This window comes from Dendrobium catenatum, unplaced genomic scaffold (genome assembly GCF_001605985.2).
Source record: "Dendrobium catenatum unplaced genomic scaffold, ASM160598v2 fragScaff_scaffold_1473, whole genome shotgun sequence".
Lineage (NCBI taxonomy): Eukaryota > Viridiplantae > Streptophyta > Magnoliopsida > Asparagales > Orchidaceae > Dendrobium > Dendrobium catenatum.
Window position 1 is genome coordinate 123,287 of NW_021319935.1, and position 18,754 is coordinate 142,040.

The 18,754-nt window shown below is 34.3% G+C and overlaps 1 protein-coding gene across 1 annotated transcript in view; it reads left to right on the plus strand.

Moving 5' to 3' along the window:
- Positions 1-2,184: 2,184 nt before the first annotated feature.
- Positions 2,185-18,754, plus strand: part of LOC110111527 (GTPase ERA-like, chloroplastic) — a gene marked incomplete at its 5' end in the record, with an annotated part of 28,445 nt that continues 11,875 nt past the window's right edge. Inside the window, 7 exon segments of the mRNA XM_020843442.2 lie at positions 2,185-2,520; positions 3,228-3,373; positions 3,480-3,620; positions 3,704-3,817; positions 3,981-4,106; positions 17,669-17,767; positions 17,884-17,985. Of these exon segments, the coding sequence (XP_020699101.1) occupies positions 2,185-2,520; positions 3,228-3,373; positions 3,480-3,620; positions 3,704-3,817; positions 3,981-4,106; positions 17,669-17,767; positions 17,884-17,985 (1,064 nt within the window).

Genomic DNA, 18,754 nt, shown 5'->3' on the forward strand with positions numbered 1-18,754 from the left:
TCGTTAACGAGTCGAGTTCGAGCCGGCTCACGAGCCGGCTCGGCTCACTTACATCCCTAGCTGACCCCAAGTAGTGGGATAAAGGTTTATTGTTATTTTTGTTGTTGTTGTTGTTGTACATGGATTTTTTTTCTGCCCATTCGCTCTCCACACTCACTTATTTCTCTATTATGTTTTTTTTGTTCTAGCCAACTAAACTTAATAGTAAGGTCATGTGACACCCATGAACAAATATGGATCGAATTCATTTTGGTAGGCCATTAAAATAGAAAAATTATTGTCAATATATTTTTATCAATTATTAGTCATGCAATGAGTTAGAGTATATATATATATATATATATATATATATATATATATATGTCCTTTAGAGTAACATCTCAAGAATACTCTATTAGACAACCAATATTGATACCTCAATCATAAATTATTATACCAGTATTTAAGTGTCTAAATAATGTTAGAATTAAAAAGTATTTGTAGCTTGTTGGATTTATCTCATCGATAAACTCAATTCGACAATGAACATATAAGATTTGAAGATTATTTGATCCTCCAATTAATATTTCAAAGTTTACTATTAGGCTTTAAGTATTTGATTTACAAATGATGCCATTTTTCATGATTGGGAAATAAGTTGATGCAATATAAGACATCATTAACTTTATACTAATTATGGCTATAAATATGCAGGGTAATGAGGTTTAGAGGATTGTAGTCGAGTGATAATGATTTGAGAACCATAGTCGGGGGATGGTGGTCTAAGGAGTGTAGGTGATGATGGCGATTAGAGGAATATAACTGAGCGATGATAATTAGAGGATTGTAATAGGGTGGCAGAGGTTAGAGAATTGTAGTTAGGTGAGAGAGATTGAATGAACATAGTTGGTTGCAGTGGTCAAAAGATCGTAGTTGGATGATGGTGGTTTGATGTTGATGGATAGAGGATCATCATAGGGGATAGTGATTAGATGGCCATTGTTAGATCATGGTGATTGAATGACCATAATCAGACGATGGTGGTTGGAGAACTGTCGTTGGACAATAGTAGCCAAATAATGGTGATCAAGTGGTGGTTAGCGACAATCAGGTGGTGTTTTGATGGCGGCTATTAGATGTCAGTGGTTAAAACGAGATGGTTCAACGACAACGACAAAGTTTAAATGATGATTGGTTGACAATAGGGGGTACAAATAGCACTGATCTGGTGGTGGTATAATGGCGGTGATCTATGCCCGTCCAACGTTGCCAAGTTGGTGGTGGCTTGATAATGGGTGGTTTAATGATGGTGCTTAGGTGGAGCTCAAAGATTTTTCAACCCGCTAAGTTCTCTTCAATTTTAAGCTACAGGTTTAAGCTCTCTCTCATATAGATAGTCAGATATATATATTAGAGTGTCATGTCCAATAGAGTGACATCTCAAGAATACTCTATCAGACAACCAATATTGATACCTCAATCATAAATTATTCTACCATTATTTAAGTGTCTAAATAATGTTAGAATTAAAAAGTATTTGTAGCTTGTTGGATTTATCTCATCGGTAAACTCAATTCGACAATGAACATATAAGATTTGGAGATCATTTGATCCTGCAATTAATATTTCAAAGTTTACTATTACGCTTTAAGTATTTGATTTGCACACATTTGGAGGTGGATCAAATTATTTTTGGTGTTGGTAGTTTCATCTCATCTGGGCATTTAGTTTTATGATAAAATTGCTAAAATTGAAGTTTGAAGATAATTTTGAAATTTTTTTTAATTCCAATATGAATCAAGATTTACGTCTGGATGAAGTCTTGTTAATTTTTATTAATTACATCTTAAAACTTGAGTGAATAAAATATTATTTATTCATATATATTTTCAAACAAACTCATATAAAGTAAATTCTTGGTAACATGAATCAATACATTTAAAAAAAATAAAAATAGGTAAAATACTTATAATTTGGTTTCATTTATATGTAAAAATATAATTTAAATAAATTTTAATATACATTTTTTGGAATTGTGTAGGATTGCGCTACCTGTGTTCCGGCAACTTCTTCTTCAAAATCATTCGCTGGATAATGTAAAGCCCTTCCCTTGCTGTTTCTCTCTCCCGCGCTCTAGAATGAAGCTCGGTCTCGCTACCTTCTCTTGCTCCGCTAGCGTTCGAGGAATTTGTGTTTCCCTTTCTTTTTCTTCTCCTCGCTTACTCCTCCGAGAAACTTCTTTCTGCTCTCTCTCCCCTCGGAACCCTTTCCAAGCATCCGCTGCCCGAGCCAGAAGTAGACTCTCATCCCTCGAGGGGAAGGTCGGGACTATACTTTCGAAGTCAAGGAGACCGATTGAAGATGAAGACGATGAAGAAATGACAGAGGCAGTGGGCGAGGAAGAGGAACAGTTGCCTTTCAATTCGTCTTCTTCATTGCTCTCTCTGACCGGGAAGCCCGATAGGAGCCTTGCATTGCTCGATGATTATGAGCTCGGTGCGCTGGATTCTGATGGCTCCAGCAGCCCATCACATCGCAGTGGTTAATTACCGTTCTTGCTTCGTTTATTTCTCGCTCCAGCTCCATTCTTATATGATTTTGTTAAGTTCTTGAAAATCAGGTTTTCATTTTTCTTAAGCATTTCTAATGAAGGAGGCATTAGAGGAAGAAGTGATTGTTTGATATGGTGACTGTGCGATTTGATCAAGTTCACTCTGTTTCTCGCAATAATTGATTGAAATATATGAAGCAATTGTTTTGATGTTTATTTTTACGGTATTTGATTTTATGGTGAAAAACTTTCAAGGAAGTTGTTACAACTATTTGTTGTTTAAATGGAATCTATTTCTAGAATTTTTTATGAGCGTGCATATTCATTCAACCTCAGTTGGGACATTAAGTGCAACTATTTAAGCCAGCACTGAGAATTTCGAGCTGACATTGAATTATCATATTTGGCTTTGTTACTCCGTCTTTTGTTGTTCTCGATTGTTCATGTAGAATGGTACATATGTTTCTTGTTATACTTCTGCACATTATTCCAAGTTTACACAACAGGAGCGTGTTTGCTTATTCACTTTCAGTTTTGTTGTGGTAGTGATATATGTTTCTATAATCTGCTGATGCAATTTTATGATTACATATTGCATTCAGGTGTTCATTTTTATTTGAAAAAAAAAAAAAAGACTGGAAGACTTGGAAGTTACATTTTATGAGGAATTGAGTTGTAGCGTTATTTATAAATGCAGGATATGTAGCTGTTTTAGGTAAGCCAAATGTAGGAAAGAGTACTCTTTCGAACCAAATGATAGGGCAGAAGCTCTCCATTGTTACGGATAAACCTCAAACTACAAGACATCGAATACTTGGTATATGTTCAGACACTGATTATCAGGTATTGGTCTTTCTTGACCTGATCTTTTTGATTGAGTTTCTAACAATCTCAATATCTTTTTCCTTCAATTTTCAGTCTAGTATTTGAACTTATGGTTAGTTTGCAGATCATACTATATGATACACCTGGTGTCATTGAAAAGAAAATGCACAAGTTAGATTCTATGATGATGAAGAATGTTCGAACAGCTGCAATTAATGCAGATTGTGTGCTTGTTGTTGTTGATGCTTCTAAGGTTCCTAAGAAGGTATACATTCTACTGTTAAAAATGTGATGGTAAATAAAGCTTGAAATCACAATGCTCATAATTCACCTATTGGTATTTTTTAGATTGATGAGATTTTTGAAGAAGGTGTTGGTGCTCTCAAAGACAAAGTTCCTATTCTCGTAGTGTTGAATAAGAAGGATCTAATTAAACCTGGGGAGATTGCTAAGAGGCTTGAGGTAGCACCAACAAAATGTTCATGATTTTTAAGCACTAAGACTATAAATCTTGGTGTTACGATGAACTGTGATGGTTGAAAGCTTTTTTATTATTTTGAAGTTTTTAATTTTCTCATTTATTGCTGTGTATGATTTCATGGTTTAAAGCTGTCATATGCTACAGTGGTATGAGAAATTCACATTTGCTGATGATATCATACCTGTGAGTGCAAAATATGGACATGGAGTGGATGATGTCAAGGATTGGATCCTTTCGAAACTGCCCCTGGGACCGGCTTATTATCCCAAGGTACAAATGCTAATGATGATGCAATAAAGACACGCTTGTTTTGATGTATGATCAGATATCACATGCTCATCTCCACTGATTCTTCTTTTATTTATTGGCAAAGCTCTCTACTTCCACAATTGAATGTTTCTATAATTTTCTTTTACGGTTCTGTAACTAGTAATAGATGTTCAGCAACCTCTATTATTTGATGGTGAATTTAAACCATTGTTTTCATTCTACATATCAATGAGTCCATTGTCCATGCCTTGGACGCTTATACAATTTAGTATGTCTATTGATGCAATCAAAACTTGTTGCTAATCAGCAACATGACCGGAAGAAGCCTCTCATATATGGCATATGTTGGGACCCATGTTTTGCAATGATTGTATGCGACATAATTTTTGTAGAATTAGCATCATAACAGGACATATGATATTGTCCTCACCTAGCAACTACAAAGTGCGAGAAAGAGAACTAAGAACGCACAAGAAAAATTTCTATGGAATTATATAACCTTAACCCAAAAATCTTCTTGGAAAAAACATGCAGGCAAAAATAATTGTCTTATATATCACGGGAATATCATTGTTGAATGCAATTTTGTTTTTCTACATCTCTGCTGTCTATTATATGCACAGGAGAATCTTAGAATGAGCTTTGTGGTGGCTATTTGTCGCCCTTAACTCAAGTCTGGTTTAGTATAGGTAGAGCCATTTTTTAAATTTGTACTTTGGGCAAGTTGATAGCATGACTGGGTTTATTTGAACTGATCCAATCCAGTTGAGAAGAAAAACAACGTGGGATTGTGATTGAGAAATTATGAAAGATGAGATGGTTTGTGATCTATCCACCTCCTTATGCTTCTCTGCTATCTTCAATAAATGTGCAACTCCTGATGGTGATTGAAGTCAAAGGAAACAATATCTTGTTTTCCATATTTACTTTTCACCTTTTTTAAGGTCATGGTTATGTGTTTTGTCAAGCAAAGCAGGGCTTTGGATTTTAAGGGCAACCAGGTAGCGGGAGAGGAAGACATTATTCAGTATCACAATTATATATGGAGTTTATGAATGGATAACAATGCTTTTTTACGAGTAGTGATGTGGGTGGGAGAAAGTGATTTGTCTGTAGGCCAATTTAGTGGAGCGGCAATGATTGTGGAGGTAGAATATGAAGGTTTAGGCTGATAGTTTTCATTTTTTGGGTTATTTGTTTCTTTTTTAGCATTGGAGTAGTGTTTTTTATCACTAATTTGGAACAAAGGTGATTTCAACTCTACTTTGTTTAGAGAGAGTACTATTAGTATGTGTGAGATCTCGATGGTATCAACTGTATATGCTATAATTAACCTTCTGCTAATAATAACTGTAAATACATGTAATTGATTAGTATAGATGCATATATTTGTCTTTTTGGAATACATTATAGATTCCTAGGATTGATTTGATTGTTGAAATCATTTGAACAATGTATTGTATTATACCTTATACTTTGTATACAATGAGAATGACCATCTAGAAGAGGGCAAGTAATTTGATTGATATGGCATCAAAGACCACAATTTTAAGTCCTCGTCTATCTGAGAGCATTCTTTCTCATCCTCCAATATACGAGGTGCCTCGTCGCAAGCAGATCATTCTATAGTGTCTTTTCTTGCTAAGAGCTTCTCGTTTGGTCTACAGTCGTTGAGAGAGCTCATTCGAGAGATTGCTGCTCTCCTTTGAAGGTGCAAATATAGTTTTTGCTTGATTATACTGCCGTTGTCAGGTTCCAAGTTCTGGATGAGAAAAGTGGAGGGTTGCGTTAGGTATTCAACATCCAACGTAAAACTTGTCGAATAATCATGACATGAATCCTTTAAAAATTGTGTTAATGCTAGTGCGTCCCCTGGAAGCGACGCGCTGTATGGCCTGAATACAGCGACAAGTTTGCAAGGGCCACTGCACCGACGTCGAGTGCAGTGGTAAATAGGCAAGGGTTCCCATATTAAGGATGAATGTGGTCAAATAAGTTAGTCCATGAAACTAAAATAGGATAAGAACTTAGAAAATAGGCTCCCTTATAGGGAAATTAAATGAATTAATATATATTATGATTCTTAGGATGATAAATATTCTGTGCATTCAAGAAACTAAATGAGTTGGAAAAGAGATTGATAGTTTAAGATATAAACTATAGTATTCGGGTAGGAGTCGTATTATAAATGATGTAGGTGTGATTATAGATAAGAGTTAATATTATAAGGATGATGTTATATAAATTAACATAATTGAAGATAGAATTATAGCTTTAAAGATTATTGTTGATGCTAAGATTGTTAATATTATAAGCGCTTATGTTCCTCAAGTAGGTTTGGATATGAATTCAAAATTAAAATTTTGAAATGACTTAGAAGAATTAATATAAAAGATACCTCTTGAAAAAAGGGTTTTTATAGGAGGATATTTAAATGGACATGTTGGTAGAGAGGTAGATTTTAAAAGCATTCTTGGTGGCAATGTGCTTGGAACGACAAATGAAGGTGGTAAGATCATATTAGATTTTTCTTTAGCTTATGATTTTTTAATAACTAATACCTTATTTAAGAAAAGAGATGAGCATTTTACCACTTATAAAAATGGATATAATAAAATGCAGATTGATTATTTTCTTATAAGAAAATTATATTGTTTAAATTGCAAAGATTGTAAAGTTATTGCGAGTGAAAATTTATGCACCAAATATTGATTACTAGTTTTGAACTTTAAGATAAAGAGACAGAAAATAAAAATAAATTAAAACGATTTTCTAGGATTAGATGAAGGGCATTTAAAGAATATTAACAAAAGTATTTTTGAGAGTAAGATTTTAGATCTTAAGATTTTTTTTGTGCATATGCTAATGTTATGTGGGCAGTAGGAAAAAATGGCTAGTGATATTAAGATTATTACAAAAGATGTGCTTGGAGCTTCGAAGGAAAAATCTCCTAATAGTAAAAATAGTTGGTGGTGGAATTCAAGTATGCAAGAAAAAATACAAAATAAAAAGATTTGTTATAAAAATTAGTTTAGATGTAAAAAATTTGATAATTAGGAAAGCTATAAAGAGGCTTGTAAGGAATCTAAGAAAATTTTTTTCAATGCAAAGAGCTTAGCTTTTAATGATTTATATAATATATTAGATACTAATGAGGGAGAAAGATATATGTATAAATTAGCCAAACAAAGAGATATGAGTAGTAAGGATTTTGTTCAAGTGAAGTGTATTAAGAATGAAGATCAAAAGTATTTTTCTTAGAAGATATTCAACAAAGGTGGATGAGATATTTTGCTTAACTTTTTAATAAAAAATATGAAAGTACGATTGACTTTAGTGACCTTAGCACTCTAAATGAAAATAAAGATTTTTGTTTTTATCAGTGTATTAGTAAAACCGAAGTTAGAGAGGCTTTAAAGAAAATGAAGTGTGAAAAAGTTGTTGGACCTAATGATATTCCAGTAGAGATGTGGAAATGCTTAGAAGATGAAGGAACTTCTTGGTTTACTAAACTTTTTAATATTGTTTTGAAGACTAAAAAGATGCTAGATCAGTGGAGAATGAGTGTGTTAATTCTTATTTTTAAGAATAAAGGTGATGCACATGAGTGTGCGAATTATAGAGTAATTAAGTTAATGTGTCATACTTTAAAACTTTGGGAGCGAGTTATGAAGCGTAGGTTGCGGCATGAGACTAATGTTTCTCAAAATCAATTTGGATTCATGCCGGGTAGGTCTACTATGGAAGCCATACATTTATTAAGAGGTTTGATGGAGAAATATAGAGAGAATAAGGAGGATCTACATATGATATTTATTGATTTACAGAAAGCATATGATAAAGTTACAAGAGAATTGCTATGGATAGTTCTTGAAATGAAATGAGTTAATAATGCTTATATTCAAATCATTAAAGATATGTATGCAGGAGCTAGTACTTGTGCTCAAACACAAGTGGTTTGACCAAGTATTTTCCTATTTCGTTTGGATTATATCAAGGATCAGCCTTAAGTCTATATCTTTTTGCTTTAGTCATGGATGTTCTCACTAGACATTTGCAAAAGGATGTACCTTGGTGTATGCTTTTTGATGATGATATTTTTCTTGTTGATAAGACTAGAGAGGGAGTTGAAGATAAACTTGAATTATGGAGGTCAACCTTAGTGTCTAAAGGTTTTCGCTTGAGTAGATCTAAAACGGAATATATGGAGTGTAATTTTAGTAATAATAGACCTAGTGAGGGGATTGTGACTTTGGGCGATCAAGTCATTAATAAGAGTTCTCGTTTTAGATATATTGGATCTATTGTTCAGAGTGATGGTGAAATAGATGGGGATATTATCAGCAGAATTCAAGTTGGATGGTTGAAATGGTGGAATGCATTGGGCTTGTTGTGCGATAGAAAAGTCCCCCTCAAACTTAAGGGAAAATTTTATAAGTTGGTGGTGAGACCTGCAATGCTTTATGGTGCCGAATGTTGGCCATTAAAAGAGAAGTATAATACTAAGTTAAGTGTTGCAGAGATGAGGATGCTTATGTGGATGATAGGCTTTACCCTTAGAGATATGATACGAAATGAGCATATACAAAGATTAGGTTGGAGTAGCTCCAGTGGAAGATAAGATTAGAGAGAATAGTCTTAGATGGTTTGGTCACATTAAACGGAGCCTTCCGATGACCCGGTTAGGAAAGTCGAGGTATTAGATTTGACTTATGTTAAGAAAGGTATAGTTAGACTTAAAAAGACTTGGTTAGAAAATATTAGAAATGATCTTTCTTTATTAGATTTAAATAAGAACTTGACTTTTAACAGGACACAATGGTGAAAAAGGGTTTATGTAGCCAACCCCACGTAGTGGGACAAAGGCTTGATGTTGTTGTTGTTGTATATTGCCAATTGCTCTCACATCTGGAATGTCCAAAAGATTACATGGACGTCGATCATTCTTGGCATCGATCTCTCTTGGTATCGATTTCTTTGCCTACAACATCGCTTAATTTTTTTCTCTGCATGCTCTCCTCCAAAAGTGTTAAAGATCTCTCGGCTCAATAATCTTTTGACTCAACACTCACTAATCTGATTTTTCATGCAACCACAATTTATTTTCTGTTGGCTATCATCTCTTTATACTCGTTAGGCGACTTAGTAAAAGTGTATCATGTTAACCATGCCAATCAATTGGTTGATTTTTTCTGTGTGTATACCTCACAAAAAAAAAAACTATTCTACATGTGAATTCAATCTCGACTGTTCATTATGAGAAAATAATTATGGAAGCACCGAAGCACATTGGTGGTATTCATCTTGCCAGTGGCGGAGTTAGAAATTTTTCATAGAGGGGGCCTAATTTTTTTTTTAAAATCCCCTTAACTTTTTTATCTGGGCTTGGTACCAGCATTGTCCGTTTTAAAAAATTTTGTTTAAAAAACAAAGTACTAGATATAAGATGAAGTACTAAATTTAATAACTAAAAATTTTGAAAAGGAAGCAGCAAACTCAGCAAAACTTATAAACAAAACTTAAAATTAACTCAGCAAACTTATAAATTAAAAAACAATAGAACGAAAATAAAACAAAACCTGCAAATAAATGAGTTGTGAATGTAAACAGCATACTCAGCAAACCAATGGAAACCACTTCAATTAATAGAAATTGATTTGAGAAAACCTGTTCGCAATCGAAAAAAAACTTGCTTCCGACTTCCTTAAATATGAAATTTGTAGAATACAAAAAACACTCCATTCAGATTCCAACCAATTGCAAAGTAAGGGTATGCAATTTGTAAAGTCAAACTAACATAAGGACAAATTTATCAAGCATAGAACAAAAAATGCCATAGGTTAAACTTGAATCAAATACAACCGTTGGCCATAAATATAGTTAATAAAAAGCAAGACATCTTTTTACGGTACTCTACATACTTAAAATCATAAGGAGAAAAATTGCGTGAACCTTACCTTTGCTGATTATTCTGCAGCTGAAAGCCGTTTGCTAATGACAAATCAGAGAACTGAAGCAAGAAGTTTGCCGACGACGGGATCAACCTCCAACCCTATGTACAAATTTCGGTCCTTCACACAAAATGATACCTAGCGAGGCTGAGGACATATTGAGGGCGTAATTAGGGAAAATATGTTATTAAAGTAAAAAAGTTAATTAATGTGCCCGTGGTGTGGAACCTGCAACAAAATTTTGCTAGAACACACCCTCCAAATCCCAATCGAATGAGGGATGTACGACGAACGGAATAGCTGGCAGAGGCAAGGGACAAGGGCGACACCGACACGACGAATACTAGTGCCTGTGCGCCGCGACTCGCGAGAAGCGAGAGCTTTAAGCCGGAAAATTTAGGGTAAGCACTGAAACGAACAGCCAAAATGGGATTTTTTTTTTTCGCGTAGGGGGCACGTGCCCCCGCGGGACCCCACTTATATCCGCCGTTGCATCTTTCTCTTTTTGAATTTTCAAAATTGGCTCAATGGCAAATCAATGTTGCAGGAATTATGACATTGATCCCAGGATCTGTTGAGGAGATTACACTTAAACCAGGGCCATATAAGACATCTAAAGATACGTGGGAGTATTTACAAAAAGGGAAAATATCCAAAAATAGTCTCCCGACCATTTATGTGTCCAATCTAGTCACAAATTATCAAAACTTTCCAATTTAGTTTCTTGATTATATGAAATTGATTCTAGAAATCTTGCAAGGCTAAATTATGATTAATTTTGTATAGTCGAGAGCTAAATTGCGATTAATTCCTATCTCTAATTTTATCAATTTATATATGAGAATCATTTGAGATTAATTTTGTATAGTCGAGGAGCAAAATCGGAGAAATTTGATGTTGTGGGACTAAATTAGCCATATATGATAGTCAAGGGGCTATTTTACTCTCTTTTCTTATGAAAAGTTAATAATGAGGGTCAACCGGACATTTTCAATTATAACATGAGATTATTAGTTATACACAAGGAGATCTCTTCATCCAAGATTATTTTCTTGGATTTCAAAATTTATGGATTGTATTTGTTGACATGATCTATGCTAAAGGATCTTTTGAATCCCATTCGATTATTCAAGTGGTTCTCGAACAAAACATGAAGGATCAATTTTTGATAGAACTTTATCGTGAATTTGAGGTGACTTGTTCCAATTTGACGAATTATGATCCTTCTCATTCTTTGGATGTGTGTTTTAGAGAATTACTTCCCAAAGAGTAACTTCTTTTGAAGTAAACCATCTTTCTTCAATGGCATAAAATGCATTAGAATGTTGTTACTTATGCAGTCCAGGATAAAAGCAACGAGATGTACTAGGTACAATGCTTAAGTTGCACGGACTATGTATATTTTGCTACCAATTGTGCAAAGTATTGTTATTATTGTTAAAAGCCTGTGCACATTATTACGGAATGCACCTAAACATCCTCAAAATAATTAAATAAATTGTTGTTGTTAGTCATGTTGTTGGTTTACTAGCTATGTGATGCAGGATTACTTAGATGCAATGTTATGAGTTTCACTTAGGCTTTGCACAACTCGTTGATTAGAATAAGTTTGGATTAAAATTACTAGCAATTATCCACGGCGAGTCAAACAAAGAGGGAGTTAATCTTGTATAGGCTAGATCACATGCGCTAAGTTTTGAACATTCAAGATAGTCAAGAAAAATAAAGCAATGCAACATAGTAGTTTCAAGTTAATCCCTAATCTAACAATGAGACATAGGATGCATAGAAGATTACACTCAATTCCTACAAATGACTAAGTTTGGCAAGAGCAAGTGAAAGAGCTTTCGTGATTACAACCAACCAATTGAGAATTTAGAGTTAAAAGAAATTGGGTACAAGTGGAAAGGAGAAAACCTTTGCTTAAGGAGATGTGGAGATCTTCCACTCTATGCCCTCAAAGTGCTCGTCAATAGATCTCGTCATTCATGGTTGCTTGGAAGTAGAGAGTCAATAACAGTTAATATAATTCTCGAGTAGTAGCAATGATGACTTCCACTTGGCCTCCAAAGAATTCCTGGATATGGTTTTCAAGAATCCTGAAATCTATCAGGTCTTCTTCTCGAATCTGAGAAGAAAATAGCTCTTAATGTAGAGAGGATGGATGGGAAGGGTTGCACGTATGGCTGTGGACAATATGGGATGGGATGTGGAGGAAAAGTGGAAGGAGGAGGGGAGTTACGGATAGCTGAGGGAGAACAGAAGTTGGGCGGCAAACCAGGGAAGAGAAATTAGGAAATCTACTTTATTACCAAAGGGAAAATTAACGCTTAGGCAATAAATTAGTCCAACCAGATGAGGGGAATTTGAAATCCTAAGAAATTTCCTTTGATTTAGGAAAAGAGACAATCAGGCTTAATCAGATGGGGGAGGAGCCGTTGGCATCCAAAGGGGAAGATGAGTTATGGCAGTAGATTCAAAGCTTTCCAAATCAAGGGAATTCTAATTAAAGGGAAAAGAATTAACCCTTTTTTAATTTAAATTTGATTTGGGCAAGATTGATGACTTTCCAAAAATAGATTTGATATTTTAGGAAAGAATTTGAATTTCAATTCAAGTGCATTTGAATTTCAAAGCCCCAAATATATCCAATCCTAAATTAGGAAATACAATAAAAGTGGCAAGGCGGAGGGGAGGCCGGCGGCTAGTGCTTTGGAACCGGCGGCATGGAAGGTTTGGGTGTGGAGAGGTAGCAGTAGGTTTGTGGGGGGATTTGATGGTTCGGTTAGAGAAGAGAATCCGGCGGCAGGTGGAGTGGGGTACGAGGTCGCCAAAGGGAAAATGAGAAGATAAAGAATACCACGAACCTGGCCGTCTCCAAGGTTGGTGGGTGATCCGGTCTCTCTCTCCTAGGGATCTCTCCAAAGTTCTCTCCAAGAACTCTCACAGGCTCTCAAGCAAAATGCAGGAAACAAATTTCATCATAATCATCCATTGCCTTGAAAATAAAACAAAGGGGCTTTAAATAGCCTCATACAAAAGACTCTAATTGACATGACACAAATGCCCTTAGGCTTACACATGACCACTCCCATACAAAAGGGTACAAAGGGAAAATAAATAAACACACATAAGCAAATAATAAAATGCATGAAAATAAAATACATCGACTCAAAAATATAATGAATCGGTCGTGGCCGTAGATCAGCGGCCATGTCGCTGGTAAACTTTCCATGATGATCTGATGTCCCCATCACTATGGATAATTATGCTCTTCTTCTTGAAGTGCTTCAACAAATGATAATTAAAGCCCTATCAGCCTTACGGCTACAAGTTACAGACGTAGGGCTACAAGCTATAGACGCTCTACCTCCATTTTGGCTTGTGGATTCTAGTGCATCGAATCATATGCTGGTTCCTTGCATATTCTTCATAATAGTCAACCATATCATGATCCTCTATTTAAATTTTCTTATTGCAGTTAATTTACCAATTAATGCTATTGGGGAAATTAATTCTTCTGGGAAAGATTTCCTTGTATATTTTAAGCTTTTTACTAATCTTAGTAGGAAAATTAATTGTTAATAACTGTGATATTTGATTTCAGCATTATAGTTGTATTATGCATGATTAGGTGAGAGATAAAATACTGACAAGTGGACCCAAAGTTGAATGATTATTTCCTACTCATGTTTAGCATCTGCTAGAGATATATGTAATTCCTAATTTTGATCAATAAATTCTATTGCTGAGCGGTTCAAACCTGAATTTATATGTGAAAAAGATGTCCAGCACGACGTTACTACTTTTTGACCCAAACCCGTCATCTAAGACCATGCAAAATGATCTACCACTAGAGCTTGGTAGCTAGAATTCGATCATTGTTTTTAGACGATCTTCTAGAATATCTCTTCCTTTAAGTTGGATTGGCTTTTACACTACATTGGCTTTGATTCCCATTCCTTTTTTTGCTCAGAGGTTAGTAAACATGATTGCTAGAAGGAGGCTATGACTGAACAATTAAAGCTCTTGAGGATTGTTTTCCTCCTAATGTTAAAGCTTTTGGTTGTTAATGGGTTTACTCGATCAGGCTTTTTACTTTGATGGCACTCTGAATTGCTATAAGATATACTTAGTTGTCCTTGATAACAATCAAGAATATGGGGTTGATTATGCATATGCTTTTGCTATTGTGGCTAAAATGACTATAGTATGAATAATTATCTCTTTTGTAGTTTCACAAGGATGACCACTTGTCTAAATTGATCTTGAATATCATTCTTCAAGATGATCTTAAGCAGGGGATTAACATGGTTTTTCCACTTTACCGGTTTGCTTCATATCTTTTGGATGTATGCAAACTAAATAGCTCTTTATTTTATTGAAACGGGCACATTATGCTTGATTAGTTAAATTTTGGTTGACCATATGCCAGTCTTTTAATAAAGCCAATATGACTCAACATTATTCCTTTAGAAAACATTTAGAAGAATTCCTCCTCTTGGTTTATGACAATTTAAAAAATTGTTTTAGGTGCATGCCTCGAGGTGCACCTTAAAGTTCATTCGAGACTTAAATATTAATTCGCTTGCACACATATAATTGTTGGAGCATATAAGAAGTACTAGATAAAGTTAAAAATAAATGTGTTGAATTTTTAAAGAAGTATGCCATTGCCAAAGAAATGACTTAAAAAAATATGGAAGAGATGATTGATAATAGTTCTTATTTTAGTTTCCAACTAGATGGTTGTAGTAGTTGAAGTCATTTGCTTTCTTCCACTGGAGGAACCCGGGGCTAATTGATATATTTGTAGTGAATGTGTATGAAGATGAGAATATTAACTCCAAGCAATTCGTCTTCTATCTTTTGCAAATGAACATAAAAATAAAGTATTTTTAGATATTGTGATGAATGAGGCGAATAATGAAATAGCAAGAGATTTAGAAGGACAAGAATATGTTTATAAATAAATATTTGAAATTATGCATGAAAAATGGGATTGTTAATTACATCAATATTTGTATGCTACTTCATATTATTTGAATGTCTAATTTCATTATGATAAGGAGCTTCATATGAATAAGGAGGTTACGATTGGCTTATATTCATGTATGGATAGATTTGTCCTTGAGACTATCTTAAAGCAAATGATGAACTTTATGATTTTCATTTAAATAATATAATGTTTGGATTTAAAGTAGCTCAAACATGCTACAAGATATGCTCTCTTGGTAAATTTACATTCATCTGTAATTTTAAATTTAAAATATTATGTTTAAACTTTCTACTTTAATATATATCAATAATTTCTTTTTTATTTTATTATAGAGCATTGATGAGCACAATTTGAAGATGATGTGCCTGTCTTTATGTAAGATATTTTCAGCACATGTTTTTAGCTTTACTTGTTCAGGTTTTTTATGTGAGGAAAATTAGAGCACTATCAATCACGTTCATACAAAGAGAAGGCATTAATGGCTATAGGTTGAATGAACAAGTTGGTTTATGCAATAGGTAATAAAAAATGAAAGATAGACACATTAAATTATAGAGGCAATGAATTTGTGACGATTAAATGGATCTTTTGGTTGTTGATGATATACTATTTGATGATAAATCAATATATCAAACAAATAGCGAAAGATTTAAAGTTAAAGATGATGGAATGACCATTAATAATGAGTAGAATGAAGATATCACTACTAACATTAAAAAAGCTATTGAATTGGGAGCAACTTCTACTTCATAGTCATTTAAAAGAAGCAATGTTAATTTAATGCAATGTTAATTCAGGCTTAAAAAAATAGAATAAAAGGTAAAATCATAATATATTACTTTCTTGTGTTATTAATTTATTGTTTTTAGATGAGACTATATTTAATGCAATGTTAATTGATATAGAGAGTAAGAAAAAATATTATAATTGAAAAATATTTTGAAAATGATAATGAGACAATCTGAGGATGATAAAAATATTACATTTGGGCACTCTTGATTGTTGTTGTGTATTTATGTTCAAATTATTTATTTTGAATTTGTTGTGTATTGTTGTTCTCCTCACTTTGATTAGATAAAATACCTCGATTCCCGATTTCATCTTTTAAAACATTGATTTATGTTGATGAAATTATTATTATTTCGATAGATTTGTCACTTATAAGTCATTTCTAGCAATATCTTCAGACTGCATTTCATTTGGTAAATTTTGGTGCTCTTACTTAGGTTTGGAAATTCATATTAATCTCTTTAGCATTTTTATGGGCTAATATCTGTACAATATTTGATTTTTTTCGGATGGCCTTCAAAATACATACCGTACGGATACTGCATTATAGGTGAGCACAATTTATTGTAATGAGAAAGGTGATCAGGCCCCTAATTTTATTGTATTTCCACGGTTTGTGGGCAAGTTGAATTATTTGACAATTACTTGACTTAATATTTCCTTCGCAGTTTAGCAAGTTAGTCATTTTGTTCAAACTCCACCATTTACTTTTAGCTGCTGTTCGTTGAATAATTCTATACCCTAATGTGATATCAAAATGTGGCTTGTTCTTTACACAATTCTTTTCATCTTATGACATATAGTGATGTTGGTTAGGCTGAGTGCATAGTCAGTTACGAGATGGTGTGTATTTCTAAGTGGCTCTTACACACACACACACAAAAAAAAAAATCTGCGTGGCTTTTTGATTTTATGGAAAAGTTAAAATTGAATTTGTGGTCTAAATTATTTATGGAGTCTTAATGCTGCACTAGGTTTGCCAACTGTTCTGAGATATCTAGTTTTATGGTCTTCTATTTGAATTTAGTTATTCTTAGAATAATCCTACTCTTCATTCTGACAATATCAGTGCCATTTAAATTGCTGCTAACTTCTCTATCATGAGCACAAAAAAACATATTGCAGTTGACTTTCATTCATGTTCGGAAGCTTTTGACACTCATTTTAGTTCTCTTCCACTCATCTTACAAACTTTTAGCTTGCTGATATATTAGTGAAGGCCATGACATGACAATAACATCAATCTCTTGCTGACAAATTGATGCTTAAAAAAATTAACATGAATTTGAGTGGAGATATCAACTATATATGCCAAAATTAACTCTGTTAATTATGACTATAAAATGTGTAATTAATTATATATTTTTCTTTTAGGAATTCCATCATAGATTCCTTATTAGGCTTAGATTTGATTGCTGAAATCACTCAAATATTGCATTGCATTATACCTATTACTTCTTATATAATGAGAAGAACAGTCTAGGTGAGGGCTAGTCATTTGATGGACAGATGGGACATTATTTTTATATAGTAATTGTTAGGGTGAACCAACTAATAACTAACATCTTACTTCTTATGAGGGGCTAAACTGAAAGAATGATACATTTCTTCATTTTATGCTGAATGATTTGTGAAGATGGCTCTTGAAGCAATAATGAGATGCGCGGATGGAAATAATATGATAGATGGGACTTAGAGATACAGAAGCTCCTCCTAGATAAACCCCCTGCACCACTACTTCTACCTGCTCCTTTATAAGAACTCCGTATCTAATTTTACTATATTTCTAGAGCTTTTATGTTGTTTGTTTTTCTCAATTATAGGACATAGCCAGCGAACACCCTGAAAGATTCTTTATTGCAGAAATTGTAAGGGAAAAGATCTTTATGCAATATAGAAACGAAGTGCCCTATGCATGCCAGGTAAATCTACAGAGCTGCTTTCCAGTCTTCTTGAACATGTTGCTTTTCAAAATGCTCCTGTCACTTTGGTTATTTTAAAAGAATGTTTCTCATTTGTATCCTTACTCATCCTACAGGTGAACGTTGTCAGCTACACTAGCAGGCCTAATGCAAAAGACTTTATTCAAGTTGAAATTGTTGTTGAGAAAAACTCGCAAAAAATCATCCTCATTGGGAAGGTGCTCTTCCATGTCAAGTCTATTTTAGGTTTCTATTGTTATTCAATAAAAGTTGATAAGTGATATTTTATTGTGTTTTAGGGGTCTATTTGTGATGTGAAACTACTAGGAGTTACCTTTAGAAATTAGAAAGACAATTGAATAAAGCTTTGCTCATGAAAATTTACCACTAGCACATAAAAGAAGATTATGAATATGAAGTAATCAACTTGCTTAGGCCAAAGAAGTGCAATGGAAATTAACCAAACAATTCCCTCAAAGTTCAAGGCAAGAGTAAATGCTAAGTACACATAACATAATCCAACGTTTAACAACGAGAGGTTCACCTCAAAGGCCTTCACACTCAACTACTTGTAGGCTTTAGCGGAGAAAGATGAACCATATGAAGAAAGCTATTACCACTAGGAAGACGGCGTTGAAGACCTTCGTTGGTGGAGCGGTAGCCGGTGGTGATGAGGGTGGTGGCTGGCCGACGATGATCCAATCGTAGTCTTGGAATTGATCGTCTACGACGTCCACGAGAGTAGGAAGGATGCGATTCAGATAGTCTTCCACAGTGTTGCCGGAGCCAAATCCGACGTCGAAGAACGGTGAACGGGGGATGTGGATGTCGCCGTAGATGTCGAACACCAATCCGCGGTCAATCTCGGGATCTGCCATGCATTCTTGCCGGCGTTGAAAGAACACCAATAAGGAGAGGAGATATGAAGGGGTGAGGGAGAGCACTTGTGGTTTGAGAGGAAGGAAGAGGGAGAAGAGAGGGGCGGCT